This window comes from Eufriesea mexicana, unplaced genomic scaffold (genome assembly GCF_001483705.2).
Source record: "Eufriesea mexicana isolate 0111107269 unplaced genomic scaffold, ASM148370v2 scaffold486, whole genome shotgun sequence".
In the NCBI taxonomy this organism is placed as follows: Eukaryota; Metazoa; Arthropoda; class Insecta; order Hymenoptera; family Apidae; genus Eufriesea; species Eufriesea mexicana.
This window is the reverse complement of record NW_016908651.1, coordinates 191,838-208,330: the sequence shown is the minus strand read 5'-3', so window position 1 is coordinate 208,330 and position 16,493 is coordinate 191,838. Positions and strand designations below refer to the sequence as shown.

The window sequence follows — 16,493 nt, the reverse complement described above, 5'->3', positions numbered from 1 at the left end:
AACGTCCACGTTTTATCTTCTTCTCTCTCTCTCTCTCTCTCTCTCTCTCTCTCTCTCTCTCTCTCTCTCTTTCTCTCTTTCTCTCTCTCTCTTTCTCTCTTTCTCTCTTTCTGCCCTTCCACGCTCTTACTGTTTTCTTTTTCTCTCTTCGTTTCTCTATCTCTCCGCTTTCGGTGAGCAGAACACGAAAGTTCACGCAGCTTTCTTATCCTATTCCAATTATCTCGTTGCGTTCAACCATGGAAATTTACAGATGAGAATTAGTGTACCTAAATGAAGAGCAGATTCGAAGTCGTTCGCGTGATGTATCATAAGTCGTCGCTCACAGTACGCTACGCTTAACTGTAAGAAAGAAACATTGCTCTAGTTTTACCGAGACTCTCGTACATATTTATTAATTTTCTTTCTTTTTTACTCGACTGGTGTCACCACGAGGACATGACGTTGGTACGAGCTTTGCTTGCGATTGTGATCCGACTTGAAAATCTCCATCTGAACACCACTTCAGATGCTTTGCGTTCTTTGCCATACGCGCAACGACCGACGTTTTTCTTCCGTTTATCGCGAACCGCTGTTCGAGGCGTGGCTCGATTCCTCTTCGGATCGTCGCGAGTCGCTTCGATCTTCTCTATCGATCGCTCCTCGTTCCACACTTTTGCAATTTCACGATTATTCGAGCATCGAACGAGGCACCCGCTCGACGAACGAACGCCGCGAATCCGTCGTTCGATTTCCGAATTTGTTGTCAGAGGTAGTCGAACGGTTGGATTTTTGGTGAAAGGACTCGAACGCGGAGCGCGATGGCTGAAATTTCGAGCGAAAAGAAAAATTCCGGTTCGACGAGCGTTCGAAAAAGCATCGTATGTATATGTATGTACCTTGGAAAATCAGATCCAAGCAAACTCGAGCCACCGCAACCATATTGTCTCCGGATTAATAAATAGGACTTTTGCGTTAGCCAGCGAGATGGTTAGAAAATAAAATGAAAATACCAATGTCGCGTCGTCCCGTGTCATCGTGAGCTCCTCGGCGACGCGAGCTCGCGTGGAAATTCACGGTGGCACGCGCGACGTTGTGGAAGGTCGGAGATATCGACGGCGAAGATGTACAATAAATGCAGATACACGCTGGTCGACGAACGCTTGGAAAGGAATGAAAGATCGACGAGGAGTAACGTAGGGACGGGGGAGAGGGCACGAACGTCGGCGTTTCATCACGTCCATGAACTCTGCGCTTTCGGGTGGTTCCACTTGAGATGCACGCGTCGCCGGTCGCCAAGATGGCGGACCGATTGGCGAACGATAGAAACTTTTCCGAAATATGTACAAAGTCATCGTATACACGCGTCATGCACGACACACATGGTCACACACGTTACACCGGAGAACGACAAAACACGTTGCGCCCGTACGGTTGTTCTCTTTTCTGTTCCGTTTGTTTGGAAGGAGGGAAAAACGGTGCTTCGGCCGCCGGCCATCTCGCGAAACTTTCACCTAATGGCCGAACACGGCCGTCGGCGTCGTACTCGCGACTTTGCTCTTTTGGTCATTCGGCTGTGCGAGACGCTCGAGAGACGCTCGAGAACGTTCGAGAGTGAGGCAGGCGTGGTGGATGGAGAGGAGCGAGTGGACCGAGCGAGAGAAACGGCTAGGCACGCGCATACCATACACGTACACACACGTTCAGAGATCACACACTTACGACTACAAATCATTGAATTAGATAGATAAGCTACGCGTGAAGCCAGTACAGTCCCACGGCGTGAGAGTGGTCGAAGAAGGAGAAAGAGAGAAATAACGAGCGTGGAGAACGAAGGGGTGTGTTTCTTAAGCGGAGAGAGTTTTAGTATGCCTGATACATGCGACTACGACGACTGTTCCTCTAGTTCAGGGGATGAAAAAAGAAAAAAAATATGGCGAGAAACTGGTGCGCGAGTGCGAGTGCGAGTGTGGCTGCGTGCGAGCGAGAGAAAGAGCGAAACCGAGAAGCGCGCGTAAGAATGGAAGAGAGGCTGAGGGAGAGAGGGAGAGAAAGCAGGATTAAATGCAACCGATTATTTCGACACGAGCATGCGGTGGGTTTTAGGATAAATGATCTATTGACAAATGTTGTATATTATTACGAATTATAATGACACTATTATAATTAATTAATTAATCAATTAATTAATTATTATACCCTAATAACGTGAATTGAATTTAAAAGAAAAAAGAAAAAAAAATGAGCGACAGAAGACGGAAAGCGGAAAGAATGAACATACACGAGAACGAAAGATAAAGTAAAAATAGGAAGATAAAAAAAAAAAAAAAAGAAATAACGAGAGAAAGAAATTTTAAATGTTTGCAAAGCACACACGGAGCCGGAGGATAACAGCCTGAGAAAATGCGGAGCTCTGAAACGAACGCAGGCCGATCAGATTAGCCTCGCTGTGTCGCGCTGTCGGAGTGAACGGATGGGGGAAAAAAGTAAATAAATGATAAATAAATAAAGGAAAAAATTGAAAAAGTCGAAAGGTTGAAGCGAGGAAAAATGCTCTATGGCGCCGGTGAGAGACCGCGGATGGACCGAACGCTTTGCCAACGAGAAGTGCATCGACCAACTTTCCAACGAAAACCATTTTCTTCTGTCGAGTTTCTCTCGCTTTCGTACCGCGACCATTACACGCGAACCCTGTACATTCTTCGACTTTGTAAATTTTTCTGCTAGTAAACGAATTCGGATTTTACGCACGTCTACACTTCATTGATCGTCCGATGTCGTTCGTTCTTTAGCTTCTCCGCTCATCATTTCCCGCGTTCGAATCTTGGCGATGCATTTTTGGAATGTACAAAGTAGCAGCAGCCAAGACGCGGCGAGGATCGGAACGTTTGCGTTACGGTCCGTTGTCCGTTGTACCATTTTTCTTTTGTAAGATAATATTTTATCGCGAGTCAGGATCCAACGAGGGATCCTCGCCGTCTCGTGGCTGTTCTAGTTCAAAGTGGTCGTATACAAAGAATCATACAAATTAGTTTCTAACGTTGTGTACAAAAAGGAAAGGAAAGGGAAAAAAAGGGGAGAGGACACGACGGTGTAATTAACGATTATTATTTAACGCTCTTGGTGAAAGTAAATCGATCGTAGAAGCAAAAGCCAGCTCGAGCTGATTCGCGAGGAGTCGGTGTTCCTCGTTGATCGATTTCTCTGCCTCTTGGAACGTAAATCTCTCCGATTGCCTTCAGCATCGTCGCGTGAAATACTTCAAACGTGAATCATCGTTTTCCCCAAAGCGGGGATCCCTTTACCGTCGATGTTTACCGTCTGTGCTAGCCTTTTTCCGTTCCAAATTATTTCATCCCGACGCTTATTATTCGTATAAAATTCCCGTGTTCCTGCCAATAGAAGAACGAAACGATTACTTCGGCGTATATTCTCTCGCTTCTCGATTCCGACGTCTCGTCGCGGTCGCGGAGACGTTTTTCGCGGTACCCCGAAACCCTGCAAAGATTTCTTACCACCCCTCGTGTAAAGCGTTCGCAAGAACGCCCGAATGTCAGCTGCGACTCACGACGTCAGCCATTATCGCTCGTGTCGAGGCCACTCGACGTGTTCGCTCGTTAATCCCTCCCCCCGTAAAGGGAGGCAATTTTTCGTCAGAGAAAAAGCAAAGAATCGTTCCTTTCCGTCCACGGCAACCGTAGACCACCACGGAAGAATATGAAAGAGCGACGTTGGTCCCGGGTCAGGCATTATCCCGAACGGATGAGGTTGGCCGAGGGATAGGCAAAAGCATCGTTGCTCGAAAGCGTGTTCCTCGCAGCTTTTCGCAGAATTCCAGACGTAAGAGAAACAAACCTCCCCTCTTCTTTCGCGAGTCGCTGAAAATTCCGAGAAACAGAGAGAGGTAATCGACGAGGTGAACGCGTTCCTGTCTAATAATTAGTGTCTAGCTCCCCTGAATCTGACCCTCGGTCTGCGGCTGGAGGTGTTCCGAGTGATCGTTTGATAAGTGATCAGACCTGTGTACAATGCGGAAACGGACGAAGAGGAAGGTGCCAGTCGAGGCGGTTTATCGTCGTTCCAAGTTCAGAGGACCCGAACTACCCTCTCGCTTTCGTCCCAACGCTCTTGGAAATCGAGTCGAGCTTCTCTGTTGCTGTTCCTCCTCGCGCGAATCGCGACGCGTCCGTCTCGATCCTCGATCTTCTCGAATTTTTGCACGGACGCGTCGCGCGATCTTCGCATTCGCTTCTCGCCACTGGTGGCAAATTCTTCGCAACCCCTCGTGTCTCGCCGCGTTCGGAGTCGGGTGTTAGGAACGGAAAGATATTCGTTGGTCAGAGATTTATTTTCTTTTTCCTCTTTTTCATTTTCATTTCGAAGATCGTTCGTCGATAGTTTGGAAATTTCGATTTCACCGGGAAAGGTAGCGATATAGATATTTATCGATCGAGGCTCGAGGGGTGAACGATGCGATAGAAAGGTGAAAGAAAGATGGGAGGAGAGACGATAGAGAAGTGCACCGAACGTGTATATAAAGTATAACGTCCACAAGCGACTGGACACGAGCCGTTTGTTCATCTGTAAATATCCTGTCCTCTGAATTTGGCGCTAATCCGTGCCTGTGTGGTCGGTGTGAACAATATTGAGATTCTCGATCAGCGCATCGGTCAATCGCTAATTACTGGACCAGTCTTGAGCGACGGATGCGCACCGATATAGTGTATAAAGGGAAGGAAGAAATGAAGTAGCGAATTAGGGACGATTTAAAAAAAAAAAAAAAAGAAAATGCGATCAAGGAATAATTACACTTTACCCTCAGTGGACATGGGCTAGCTCGGTATATTATATTAATATACATTCAAAGTTGGCCCATCGCCATGACCAATGGGGTAATTAAGGGAGAACACAAGAATGAAAGAAAGAAAGAAACAAAAAAAAAAAATGTCATCTAATTACATTTTTACGCACTCCAAATTTTTATCCTCGTCATTTGTATCATAGCGACATGTGTTTAAAGAAGAATCCACATTATATGTATGTAATCAAAATTGTAACTGACAAAACGTTAATAAAAAAATGATATTCGAATCATCGTTCAGGACCTCCTCTTGAGTCGGTTTACATTTGGAGAAGTCGGGAGGGAGACGAAGGTAATGTAAAAATTTCGAAGTTATTTGGAAAAATAAAAGAAAGCGATACCTACGAGATACCTTGCTTTTAAATTGCGCGCCGAATCGAAAATCGATCGCGCTTGGCTTCCGCGTATACCCGTTGCTAGGTAGCCTTCCCCACCATTCGACGGCAGTCGTAGTGGGGGCAGCAGCATGGCGTCACGGAACGAGGCTACGCGTTCGGTAAATTTCTGTCGATAACTTTGTTATTATTCCATTTTACCTTGGCATAATTTTGCATGCAAAATTGCCGCGTTTTAAACTTTGTGCATACCATTTCCAAAGCGGCATATAGCCTGCCATTTTGTTACTTTATGAATATTCTACTTCGACGCGTAATCGCGCGTGGAATATCGATTAATTTTTAAAATTATTTTCAGACATTCTTTTTGAACGTCATAATATTCTATACCTCGTGACAAATATTCAATCATCGATTGGAAAATTATTTGCGAGAAATAAATTTGGTCAATTTTAAAGTTACCAACAGACGGGAAATGCAAGACTCCCGCGTCGATAACTGTTCGACTCACTGTACATTTACGGTTCGTTGGTAAAGTTCGACGCATTTTTATTTAAACTATCATTCACACGAAAGTTTATTCCAAACGTTCATTTTGATTTTTTATTACATATTTAAGTATGTTACATTTCTTTCAAGCAACGAATACGTGTAAACTTACCTTCTGTTATATTCAGTATACATCGATTCGCGCGAAGGTACGATAAGAATAATCAATTTCTTTATTATTATTTTAATTAACGTCAGCTACAATGAGGAAACGTTCGTTCAAACGTACAGGCGCTATAATAATATGCTCGAAACAATTGGTAACGGCGATACAAAATCTTTTAGGAAAATTTCTCGAAATCGTTTCATTCGCGGCTTTAACTTGTTATCGAACGAATCGTAAGACCTTGGCATGATCGTTATCGTCGTAGAACAAATATTCGAGTACCTCGGTTTGCGCACGTTGAACGGAAAAACACGAAACACGGCGTGCGTTTCGCTCGAATATGTCCGACGCATTGTCGATGTAACAGAACGATACCGATTTCCGTTTCTTCGCTACCGATCGCGGGATTCGCGAGACTCGCGGAGGAACGGTGGACCGACGTTCGAAAAGGAAACTAGGGAAGCCGAGAGCTAATGAAACATCTATAATCGTCGGATGATAGGAACACAGATGACTGCGGATTAATAACGAATGGTAACGTACGATTTATTATACAGTAACAATCTGTCGGGACTTATATACACGAGACTACGAAGTTCAGCGCTGGACGATCTCCGATCTACGTTTGGTCCGCTTCTAGGTGAAGAGCTGTCCGACTAAACGAATTACGAGGACCCACCGGATCCCGCAAACCTTCCTGACCTTACTCTAGAAAGTACCCTACGACGACAGCGGTATAAGAGTCTGTACAATATTTACACACACACACAGGGTTCACCCGCCCGACGCTCTCCACGACACGCCATTTCCCGACCTGTTCGTCATCCTCGTCCTCGCCCGCTCGCAGAACCGTCTTCTCGGATCTAACCCTGATCGGTTCACAGTTCCAGAAACCACTGGACGAACGCTTTCGCGAACCAAACCCGAAGCGAACGTGCACGTACGACACGAAGATTGCTCGAGTAGCAGCGCGAATTCGCGTAACGTGCGACACCGATCGAGATCCAGACGAACGTCGACCGAAGACGAAGACACTCGCACGCTAACGAGCCGGTGTTCAACGCGAAGGTACAACGAAGGAACATTCGGTTCACGACACGTCCTCCTTCGGAACTAACTATCGCGAAGTAGCACGGTTAAATCCGACGTCTGACTCCTCGTTTCCGACGTCTCGCCAGGAGTGTCGGGAGTGTCCGGGGCCACCAGGGGCTCTCTCTGACACCTGTCCCCTCTCCTGCAAGAGTTTACGATCACCTTCGAGCCGGTGCACAGTTTCTCCACCTGAACGGTCTTCCTCCAAGCAGGGTTCCGCTTCGACGACTCCGCGTTGCTCGATTTTCTCCTCGTCGGGGAGGAACTTGCACCGCGATTCCCGACGAACAGCAGACAGACGCGTCTCCACGCGCCGATCTCCTTTGCAGATGAAAAGATCACGCGTTCCGCGTTTCTCGCCTTTAGCCTGGTCCCGTTCCCTTTCGTCGTTTCTCTCGCATCGTCTCCGCTGCCTTTGCACAGCTGCTCCACCTCGTTCGACGATTGCTCCTCGGACGTGGACGCGACCGAATCTCTGGCCAGTAGTCGTGAAATCCTCGAGAGGAACGTGCTTCCCTCCGAGGACGCGTCCTTCTTGCGCCGCGGCGACGCGATGCTCTTCATCGTCTCCACGATCCTCCTTTTCAGCCACGAAATGTCCATAGATCGTATCTTCCGCACGGACGAGCGCTCCCTTGCCGCCTCGTCGCTCGTGTTCGTCGCTTCGCAGCTCGCGCGAGGCTGATCCCTCGCGTCCGGCAGAATTTTCGCGCGGCTGTTGCGCCGTTTGCTCAGCAGGCACGTCACGAACACCTGTGACACGAGAATAACGCGATTAAAAATTTTCCCATCGCGACAAGTGTCTTTTGCGGATTAAAGGTTTCGCTTTCAACGGCGGCGAAACTCGGCAGACGAATATTCGCGACGCGATGGGAGGCTGGTGGGAGAACGGGGTGGTCGCGTGTCGCTGGAACGCGACGCGAGGCGTCGGGACGGCGATGGCGTGGAAAAAGTTTGCGGTCGCATTATCCACCGGGAAGCTCCCGCGGGATACGGTTTATCGTATAATTCGTGGCGGTGTCGCGTTACTGTCGCTACTTTAACCCTATCTCCGGGGGAATTTCCGGCTGCTTTGGCCGCCGACGCGGGTCGGAAGTTGGCCACCTTGCGTGCACAATCGAATTCACCGTGTTCACGTGTACGCTCGGACCTCGATAATTCGGACCTCTTAACTCCGAGCCTCTGCCAGACGAATGTGTAAGTACTTTCTCCCTCTCGTTCCGTTCCCATTCGATACGTATACCTCTACGAATTGGAGCGAAACACCCTCTGACTCGAACTACGCTGTTCAACAAATTTTAAACTTTTCTAATTTTCTAATTTTTAACCGTTTGAGTCCGAAGCAGCGCGATCGCGCTTAACTTTGCTGATGCATGTACTGTGCGTTGCAGGAAAGAAGTCATCCGAGAAACTTGTAGGGCCGAATCCCCACCAGCTCAATCATTCTAACACCATGGCAGAAGTAGAGTAAAACGCCTCCCTTATTGGCAGAACTGATCCCTTCCTATTAGCCTGGTCATAGAACACCGTGTGACGAAGAAAGCGAACAAAGCAACGAGACAAAGTGAGACAGACGCAAAAAATAGATGCATGAGCGTAGACTCATCCCAAAGCGTAGTAGTGCTTCCAATTCGTTGCAAGTTAACTCTGAGATAACATTTCTTTCGCGGATATCTTACGCCTATGTTAACGTATCGCGTTACCGAACTTGGAGATAGTAGTTTTAGGAGTGTCATAGAAGAGTGGGTATTACTAACAAGAGTATAGGTGGAGCAAGTGGAATACCCCTCGCGTCCCGCAACCGAACGAGATGACTTCTTTCCTGCAACGCACAGTACGTCATATAGTACCGAGCGCTATTGCGACGATTGGGATCTTTCGACATAAAATTAAACAAGCGCTATCGCGCCGTTTGGACTACTTCGCACTCGATTAAGGCAAGCGTTATCGCGTTGTTCAGGGTTTTTCGACAGTGTTCTTCCGTAAACCTCAAGCGCTGCTTGAGACTCAAACGGTTCATATCCAATAGGTGGTTCACGTAGAGAACACTGTCCTGAACAAGAATCTGTAATCGAAATTGCTCTCTCACTCGCAGTTTTCGAACAATGTGAGTTTTTGTCTAAAAAGACAGGATTCTTACGAAAAATAAAGTATTAGGTGAAAAGTAAGAACGTTAGGAGGTTCATTGTGGGTTCGCAAATTAGGTAAGAGTATGTGCAGTTTATCAATGTCTATATTTATAATTGTTTATGCCTCTGGATAATTGTAATTGGTCATCGAAGTTTAAAAATAAGCCGCCGAGCGTACTTTCTGAGCATGTTCTTGCATTATTGCAACAAGTTCTTTATTCGACACGAATTTGATATATAGTAGCGTATTCTGTAGGCTTTTCTGAAGAAGAAACCATCCAGGAACAATATTAGGATGATGTTGAATATTCACGGGACGGTAAAATATATATGGGGAACCCGTAAGTGGGTTTTTGCCGCCACGCGGCCATTGCTCGCATATCTAGCTTCGTCAGGGCCGTACTCACGCGTAATCGACACCAACATCATCGTCCAGTAGATGTAATTTTTTTATACATGTATATCACGTGTATACATTTTCAGCAACGTCACTCTTTATACTAATTTATTATTAATTTATGTTAATTTACTCTTTTATACTAATCGGAAAATTATATGAAATTTTTGTAAATTCGAAAGTTTTGTTATTCGATATATAAATACGAATGATTTTCTACTATAAGGTTGTTAAAAAATAAACTTTCACTTAACTTTCAAGATACGGATGAATATTTTATTTTTGCTTCTCATGCAATACTTCATTTTAGTCAAAAATATAGACGAAATAAAAGTATTTTCATATGCATATACGTATCATAGAACTTCACTCTATAAAGATGCGAATGCAGTTTTAGTTTATGAAACATGTATAAACGATTAAATTTATTATTAATAATAAATTAATATTGTTACTAAAAAATTGTTTAGAACCTACATTTATAATACAAGTGGAAAAATTACTAAATTATAGGCTATTACTAGTATATATACCGTATTTGCGTGAAAATGTACCTATAATTAGCAAAAAATTAATAAATAGCTACATTTATTGTTAATAACAAATATTTTGCAACGTATATTAACGATAAAAGTAAAAAAAGTTAATAAATTATTAGTTACTACTTAAACAAACAACGTATTTGTGTTAAAATGTATTCGTAACTTTCAAGAAGCTAATAAATTAATAAATTTATTGTTAATAACAAATTAAAATCATTGTTAACAAATAGTTTGCAACGTATATTAACGATAAAAGTCAAGAAAGTTAATAAATTATTAGTTATTACAGGGGAAAGATAGCTTTTAAAGGAATCGGTAATGTTCGGAAATTTTCGCTGATCTTCGGCCGGCCGCCGCTATATAAGGGGCCGGCGTGAAGGCTCGAGCCAGTTGTCGGTTCGACTTCGGAAGGATCGCGTTAATATTTTTTCTTTCAGGAACTAATTATATTTTGTTTCAGGTTTTAATTATCTTTCTTCTTTCAGATTCTATTTCTTTTATTCTAGTTTGAATTGTTTATGCATTCGAGTATTTTATACAATATTCGAATGCTTCGTCGTTGGTTTATTTGTAAATCATCGTTGGCTAGATCAATGGCTATTCAGTGGCCATTGTCCACTCTCTTACATAATTTAACAATAATTTCTTTTTTCAGGTTCTAATTATTTTCCTTCTTCCAGATTTTATTTCTTTCATTCTATTTGTCTCTTTGTTTCAGCATTCGAGTATTTCGTACAATATTCGAATGCTTCGTCGTTGGTTTACTTATGTCTCATCGTTGGCTAAATCTTTCCTTTCACAAATTTTACGACTTCCGTTCGATTTGTTTTCGTTAGAGCGTTCGAGTATTTCGTATAATACTCGAGCGCTTCCTCGTTGGTATGTTTATATCTCACCGTTGGAATGTTTCTGTCTCGTAGTTATGTTGCTCAGGTCTCGTCGTTGGCTTGCTCGTTCCATTTGGTTATTAACCTTGATGGTTTCCTCGTACTAATCCCTTTCCTTTCAGCTACATATTAACAATAATATATTCTGTTTTAGCTTTTAGGTTTCTCAAGATTCTGTTTGCGACACATCAATGAACGATGCGTGCGTTTACTTTTAAGTAATCATAAGATAGATCCATAGACTAAGTATCATGTGCGCGCTATCTGTACAAAGGTAAGCTACCTAACTTGGAGCGAAATTTATAAATTCTCTATCATTTTCTTATCCCCCTCGTTTAGCAAATAGAACATAATTGTTCTCGCGATAATCGCGATCGTTCGTAAGTACCGACTAGCCTACGCGACGTGCTCTCGTGTACTCGATAAGTACATGCTTCGTAAGTCATCCTCACGACTCGTCTCCGACACTCATTTCCAGTCACTGTCAATCTCGTCATGCATCGGGTTCCAGGGTGACCCCCTCGGATCAGTGCGTCTTCTGACCTCGACGGGGCGGTCCGCTGCCTAAGTCGTACGCGACTGGGGCTCGGGCACATGCTGGCTGACGGACTAGTACCATCTACGGTTAGACCACAGGGATGATTAAGTTCTACCCCGTGTGGCTGGGATGCGAAGTGTCTGTCTTGGCCGGCAACCGCCCAGCAGGGCCCTCGCGTTGACACTAGAAGTTTCATTGGTTCAGGGACTATCCTTGGTCCACGTGTAAGTCTTGGCGAGTGCGACAGTGACTGGAATTGAGCTAGGCCCGATCGGGAGGGTGCCGAGGTATGAAGTTATCTCTGTACACGGGAGTACATCGCCTAGGCTAGTCGGTCTTTCGAATAATCGCGAACTCGTTCGGGCGCGTCGCGATTTTCTATTAGCTCGCGTGTTTGATATTTCATTCCCTATTTTTATGGGAACTTGAAAATATCTTAGCGTTGCGACAGTAGAGTTTCAGTATACCGAACCGAAACCCCTTTTGTAAGACACGAAATATAATAAAGTGTCAGTAGAGTCATTTTAACTTAATTCGCTCCAAGTTAGATTAGGGTACCTTTGATACAGGTAGCGCCAGCAGGCTGCGCCACTAGGGCGCATGTCGGGTCTCGATGCGTAGCCACCTCCACGTGGTGAGACCTGGTAATTGGTATTGTTTTCCAAAGATTTTTCTTTGCGAACCGATACCAAGCTAAGAGCTACGCACCAAAGTTGAAATATTAGTTATAACTTAGTTATAAGTTAGTTATAAATTTGTCGCCATTTAGTTATAAGTTAATTATAAATTAGTCATTAATTAGTTATAATTTAATTATAAGCCAGTCATTATTTAGGTATAAATTAGTTTAAGTTAGTCATTAATTATAAGTTAGACATTATTTAGCCATAAGTGAATTATAGATTATACATAATTCAGCAATGATTTAGTAATAAGTTTAAGATATGTCCTATCTCTTGCAAACTTTCAGTGTTCTGTTTGAACTTTGAAAATTAAGAGTGGACCATATCTGCTAAAGTAATATGTAAATTAAGAAGAGATCAGTTGGGGAAGTAAGGTAAGTAAAGAAGTAAGGTAAGTAACGTAAGTATGGTAAATAAGCTAAGTAAAATCTTTAAAATCTTCTGGAACGAATAGTCTACATATAGTATGTATATTCGCGCAATTGCTGCGAAATTTGTTTCTATAAAGTTCCTGGAAAGTGACGTCATTTCTTGGAATCGATCGGCAAACAACCTCCTCTCATGTTATGCTATCCTGATACAAAATCCTAAAATCGGCCAAAAAATTCTCGCCGAGGCGGCGGAAGCATTGTCCGAGAATTCTTAGAAATAACGTCATTTCTTGGAACTGTCACGACGAGCGGCCTCCTATCATATCATGTTCTCCTGATACAAAGTCGTGAAATCGGCCAAAAATTTTTTTCGAGGCTGCAAAAGTATTGTTCACCAAGGCGGCGAAATATTGTCCACAGAGGCGGCAAAGGTTTTGACCAAAAACGGCAAAAGTGTTGTCCACCGCGACAGCAAAAGTATTGTCCACCGAGGGGGCAAAAGTATTGACCCAAAACGTAAAAGTATTGTCCATCGAGGCGGTAAATGTATTGACCAAAACGGTAAAAGTATTGTCCAAGGCGGCAAAAGTATTGACCAAGCGGTAAAAGTATTGTCCAAAAGCGGCAAAAGTGTTGTCCATGTAGGCTGCAAAAGTATTGACCGAGAATTCTTGGAAATGACGTCATTTCTTGGAACTGTCTCGGCGAGTTACCTCCTGTCATATTATGTTCCCCTTATACAAAATCACGAAATCGGCCTGAAACTTTTCCTCGGGGCAGCAAAAGTATTCATCGAGAATTCTTGGAATTGACTTCATTTCTTGGAACTATCTCGGCCAGCAACCTACTGTCACATTATGTTCTCCTGATACAAAATCGTAAAATCGGCCGAAACATTCTCGCCGAACAATTCCAAGAAATGACGTCATTTCCAAGAATTCTTTGGACAATACTTTTGCAGTCTTGCCGTAAAATTTTCGGCCGATTTTGCAACTTTGTATTAGGGTAACATAAAATGACAGGAGGTTGTTCGCCGACCACTTCCAAGGAATTACGTCATGTCCAAGAATTCCCTGGACAATTCTTCTCCTGCTTTGCAGTACATTTTAATAATTTTACTTGCCTCATACTTACCTTATACTTACCTTACTTACCTTCCTTACGTACCTTCCCTTACTTTCGTTCCTTTCTTTACTTGCAAGGAGAGTGCAAGTTTTTCGTGTCACCGATTTAGTTGAAACCTTGCAGGTTTGTAGATATCGTCGTGCAGTTTAAGAAAATATATCATTGTAGTGGCAACTACTCAATAGTTTTTGAGATATTTACGATTAAAGTTTTACTACTCTCTGAATTATAGATTTATTTTCAATATGTTCTCGTAGGAGTTGTAGATTAACGGTGATAGTCGAGAATTTATATCCTCGAGGACCGGGGTTCGATTCTGGTTTATAAGTTAGTATTTTTTCTTCAATCTATTTTTTATTTTGTATTCATTTTTCGCCTATGAAAACATTGTAAATACATTATCTTAACAAAAAAATTTATTTTTTACCGTTTCCTAGGCCAGTATATATTTATTACTTAATAAGAATATTATGCAAGACAAACACCTTTTTATAGCAATCTTATTCACTAGTAACTAATTATTAAATTAAACATTGTATAAGAATGTTGCCTATAATTCCAACTTCGCTGCGCAGCTATAAATGTTCACGAATTAATTACAATAACTTGGAAATTTATTAATTTTCTGCTGCCGAATTGATTTATTAAGATGTATTATTAGCGCCTAACCAGAAGTGGTATTTAGTTCGAATAAAAATTTGACTGCCTGCCATCAGCGCCATCTATGATTTGAGCTCAAAAATCAAGATAGTAATAGGGATATAGAATAGGCAAGGAGGTCGTCGAAGAGCTGAAAACGTGGCAGACAAGGACAGAGAGGGAATAGAAAAGGATAGAAGGGCTCCGCCAGTGAAAAATTAATTAATTACTCAATTTCTGTAATTAATTTATGAACTTTTATAATTTCACTCGGAAGCTGGAACTTCAGGCTACATTCCTATATAATTTTCGTAAAGAATTTAGCTCTAAATTGTTAGTTATTAATTTTTGTTTTATGGCGTCTATGATTTCGTATTGGCGACCATCATTATCTACCGTGGAAATATTTAATACTAAACGAAACTAGAAGCAAAATGTGATCAAAAGATATATGAGAAGATTCGCAAGAAAATTGTTTTTCTAATGAGTGCATAAAGATTCATAAATTAATTGCGTAAAGAATAGTAATTAACGAAAAACCAATGGCGTCTTCGACAACAATTCAAACACTCCGTAGAATAATAATTTATAATTAATTAATTAGGGACAAAATTATATCGAAAAATATATTGGAAAGTTCTTGAAGGATCTGCCTTTACGATGCAATTCTAAAAGTTCATAAATTAATCGCAGGAATTGAGTAATTAATTAATTTTCTAATAAAAATTCAAAAAGAAACAGTCACCGCCACCTATGATTTTTATCTGGAACTGCTTCGTTAGTTCCAGTACACAACTATAGGTAGCGCTGACTGTTCCTTTCTGAATTTTTATTAAAAAATTAATTAATTACTCAATTCCTGCGATTAATTTATGAACTTTTATAATTGCATCGTAAAGGCAGATACTTCAAGAACTTTCCAATATATTTTTCGATATAAATTTGTCACTAATTAATTAATTATTAATAATTGTTCTGCGCAGTGTATGAATTGTTGTCGAAGACGCCTTTGATTTTTGATTAATTACTATCCCTTACATAATTAATTTATGAAACTTTAAGCACTCATTATAAAAGCAATGTCCTTGCGAATCTTCTCATATAATTTTTGATCACATTTTGCTTCTAGTTTCGTTGAGTATTAAATATTTTCACGGAAGATCGTGATGGTCGCCGTTACGAAATCATAGACGCCATTAAATAAAAATTAATAACTAACAATTTAGAGCTAAATTCTTTACGAAAATTATATAGGAATGTAGCGTGAAGTTCCAGCTTTGCAATAAAATTATAAAAGTTCATAAATTAATTGCAGAAATAGGGTAATTTATTAATTTCCCGCTGCCGGAGCCCTTCTATCCTTTTCTATCCTCTCTTTGTCCTTGTCTGTCACATGACGAGCTCTTCGACGATCTCCTTGCTTATTCTATATTCCTATTACTTTCTTGATTTTTAAGCTCAAATCATAGATGGCGCTGATCGCGGACGGTAAAATTTTTATTCCAACTAGATACCACTTCTGGTTAGGCGCTAAAAATGCACTTTAATAAATCAATTCGGCAGCAGAAAATTAATAAATTTCCAAGTTTTTGTAATTAATTCGTGAACATTTATAGCTATGCAGCAAAGTTGGAATTATAAGCAACATTCTTATATAATATTTAATTTAATAATTAGTTACTAGTAAATAAGATTGCTATAAAAAAGTGTTTTTCTTGCATAATATTCTTATTAAGTAATAAATATATACTTGCCTAAGAAAGGGTAAAAAATAAATTTTTTTATTAAGAAATTTTATTTACAATTTTTTATTTACAATGTTTTCATAGGCGAAAAAGGAATACAAAATAAAAAATACATCGAAAAAAAAATACTAACTTATGAACCGTAATCGAATCCGAGTCATCGAGTATAGAAATTCTCGACTATCACCATTAGTCTACAACTCCAATTGAAAACTATTGAAAATAAATCTGTAATTCACCGAGTAATAAAACTTTAATCGTAAATATCTCGAAAGTTACTGAGTAGCTGCCGCTATAATGATATATTTGCTTAAACTGCATGACGATATCTACACTCCTGCAAGGTTGCAACTAAATCGGTGACCCGAAAAACTTGCACTCTCCTTGTAAGTAAAGAAAGGAACGCAAGTAAGAGAAGGTACGTAAGGACGGTAAGTAAGGTAAGTATAAGGTAAGTAAAATAATAAAAATCTACTGCAAAGCAGGAAAAGAATTGTCCCGGGAATTCTTGGAAA

The 16,493-nt window shown here is 41.5% G+C and overlaps 1 protein-coding gene across 1 annotated transcript in view; it reads right to left on the bottom strand.

The window, feature by feature from the left end:
- Positions 1–6,886: 6,886 nt before the first annotated feature.
- Positions 6,887–16,493, bottom strand: part of LOC108545723 (disintegrin and metalloproteinase domain-containing protein 10) — a 130,405-nt gene continuing 120,798 nt past the window's right edge. Inside the window, 1 exon segment of the mRNA XM_017897479.1 lies at positions 6,887–7,675. Within this exon segment, the coding sequence (XP_017752968.1) occupies positions 6,944–7,675 (732 nt within the window). The 3' untranslated portion in view covers positions 6,887–6,943.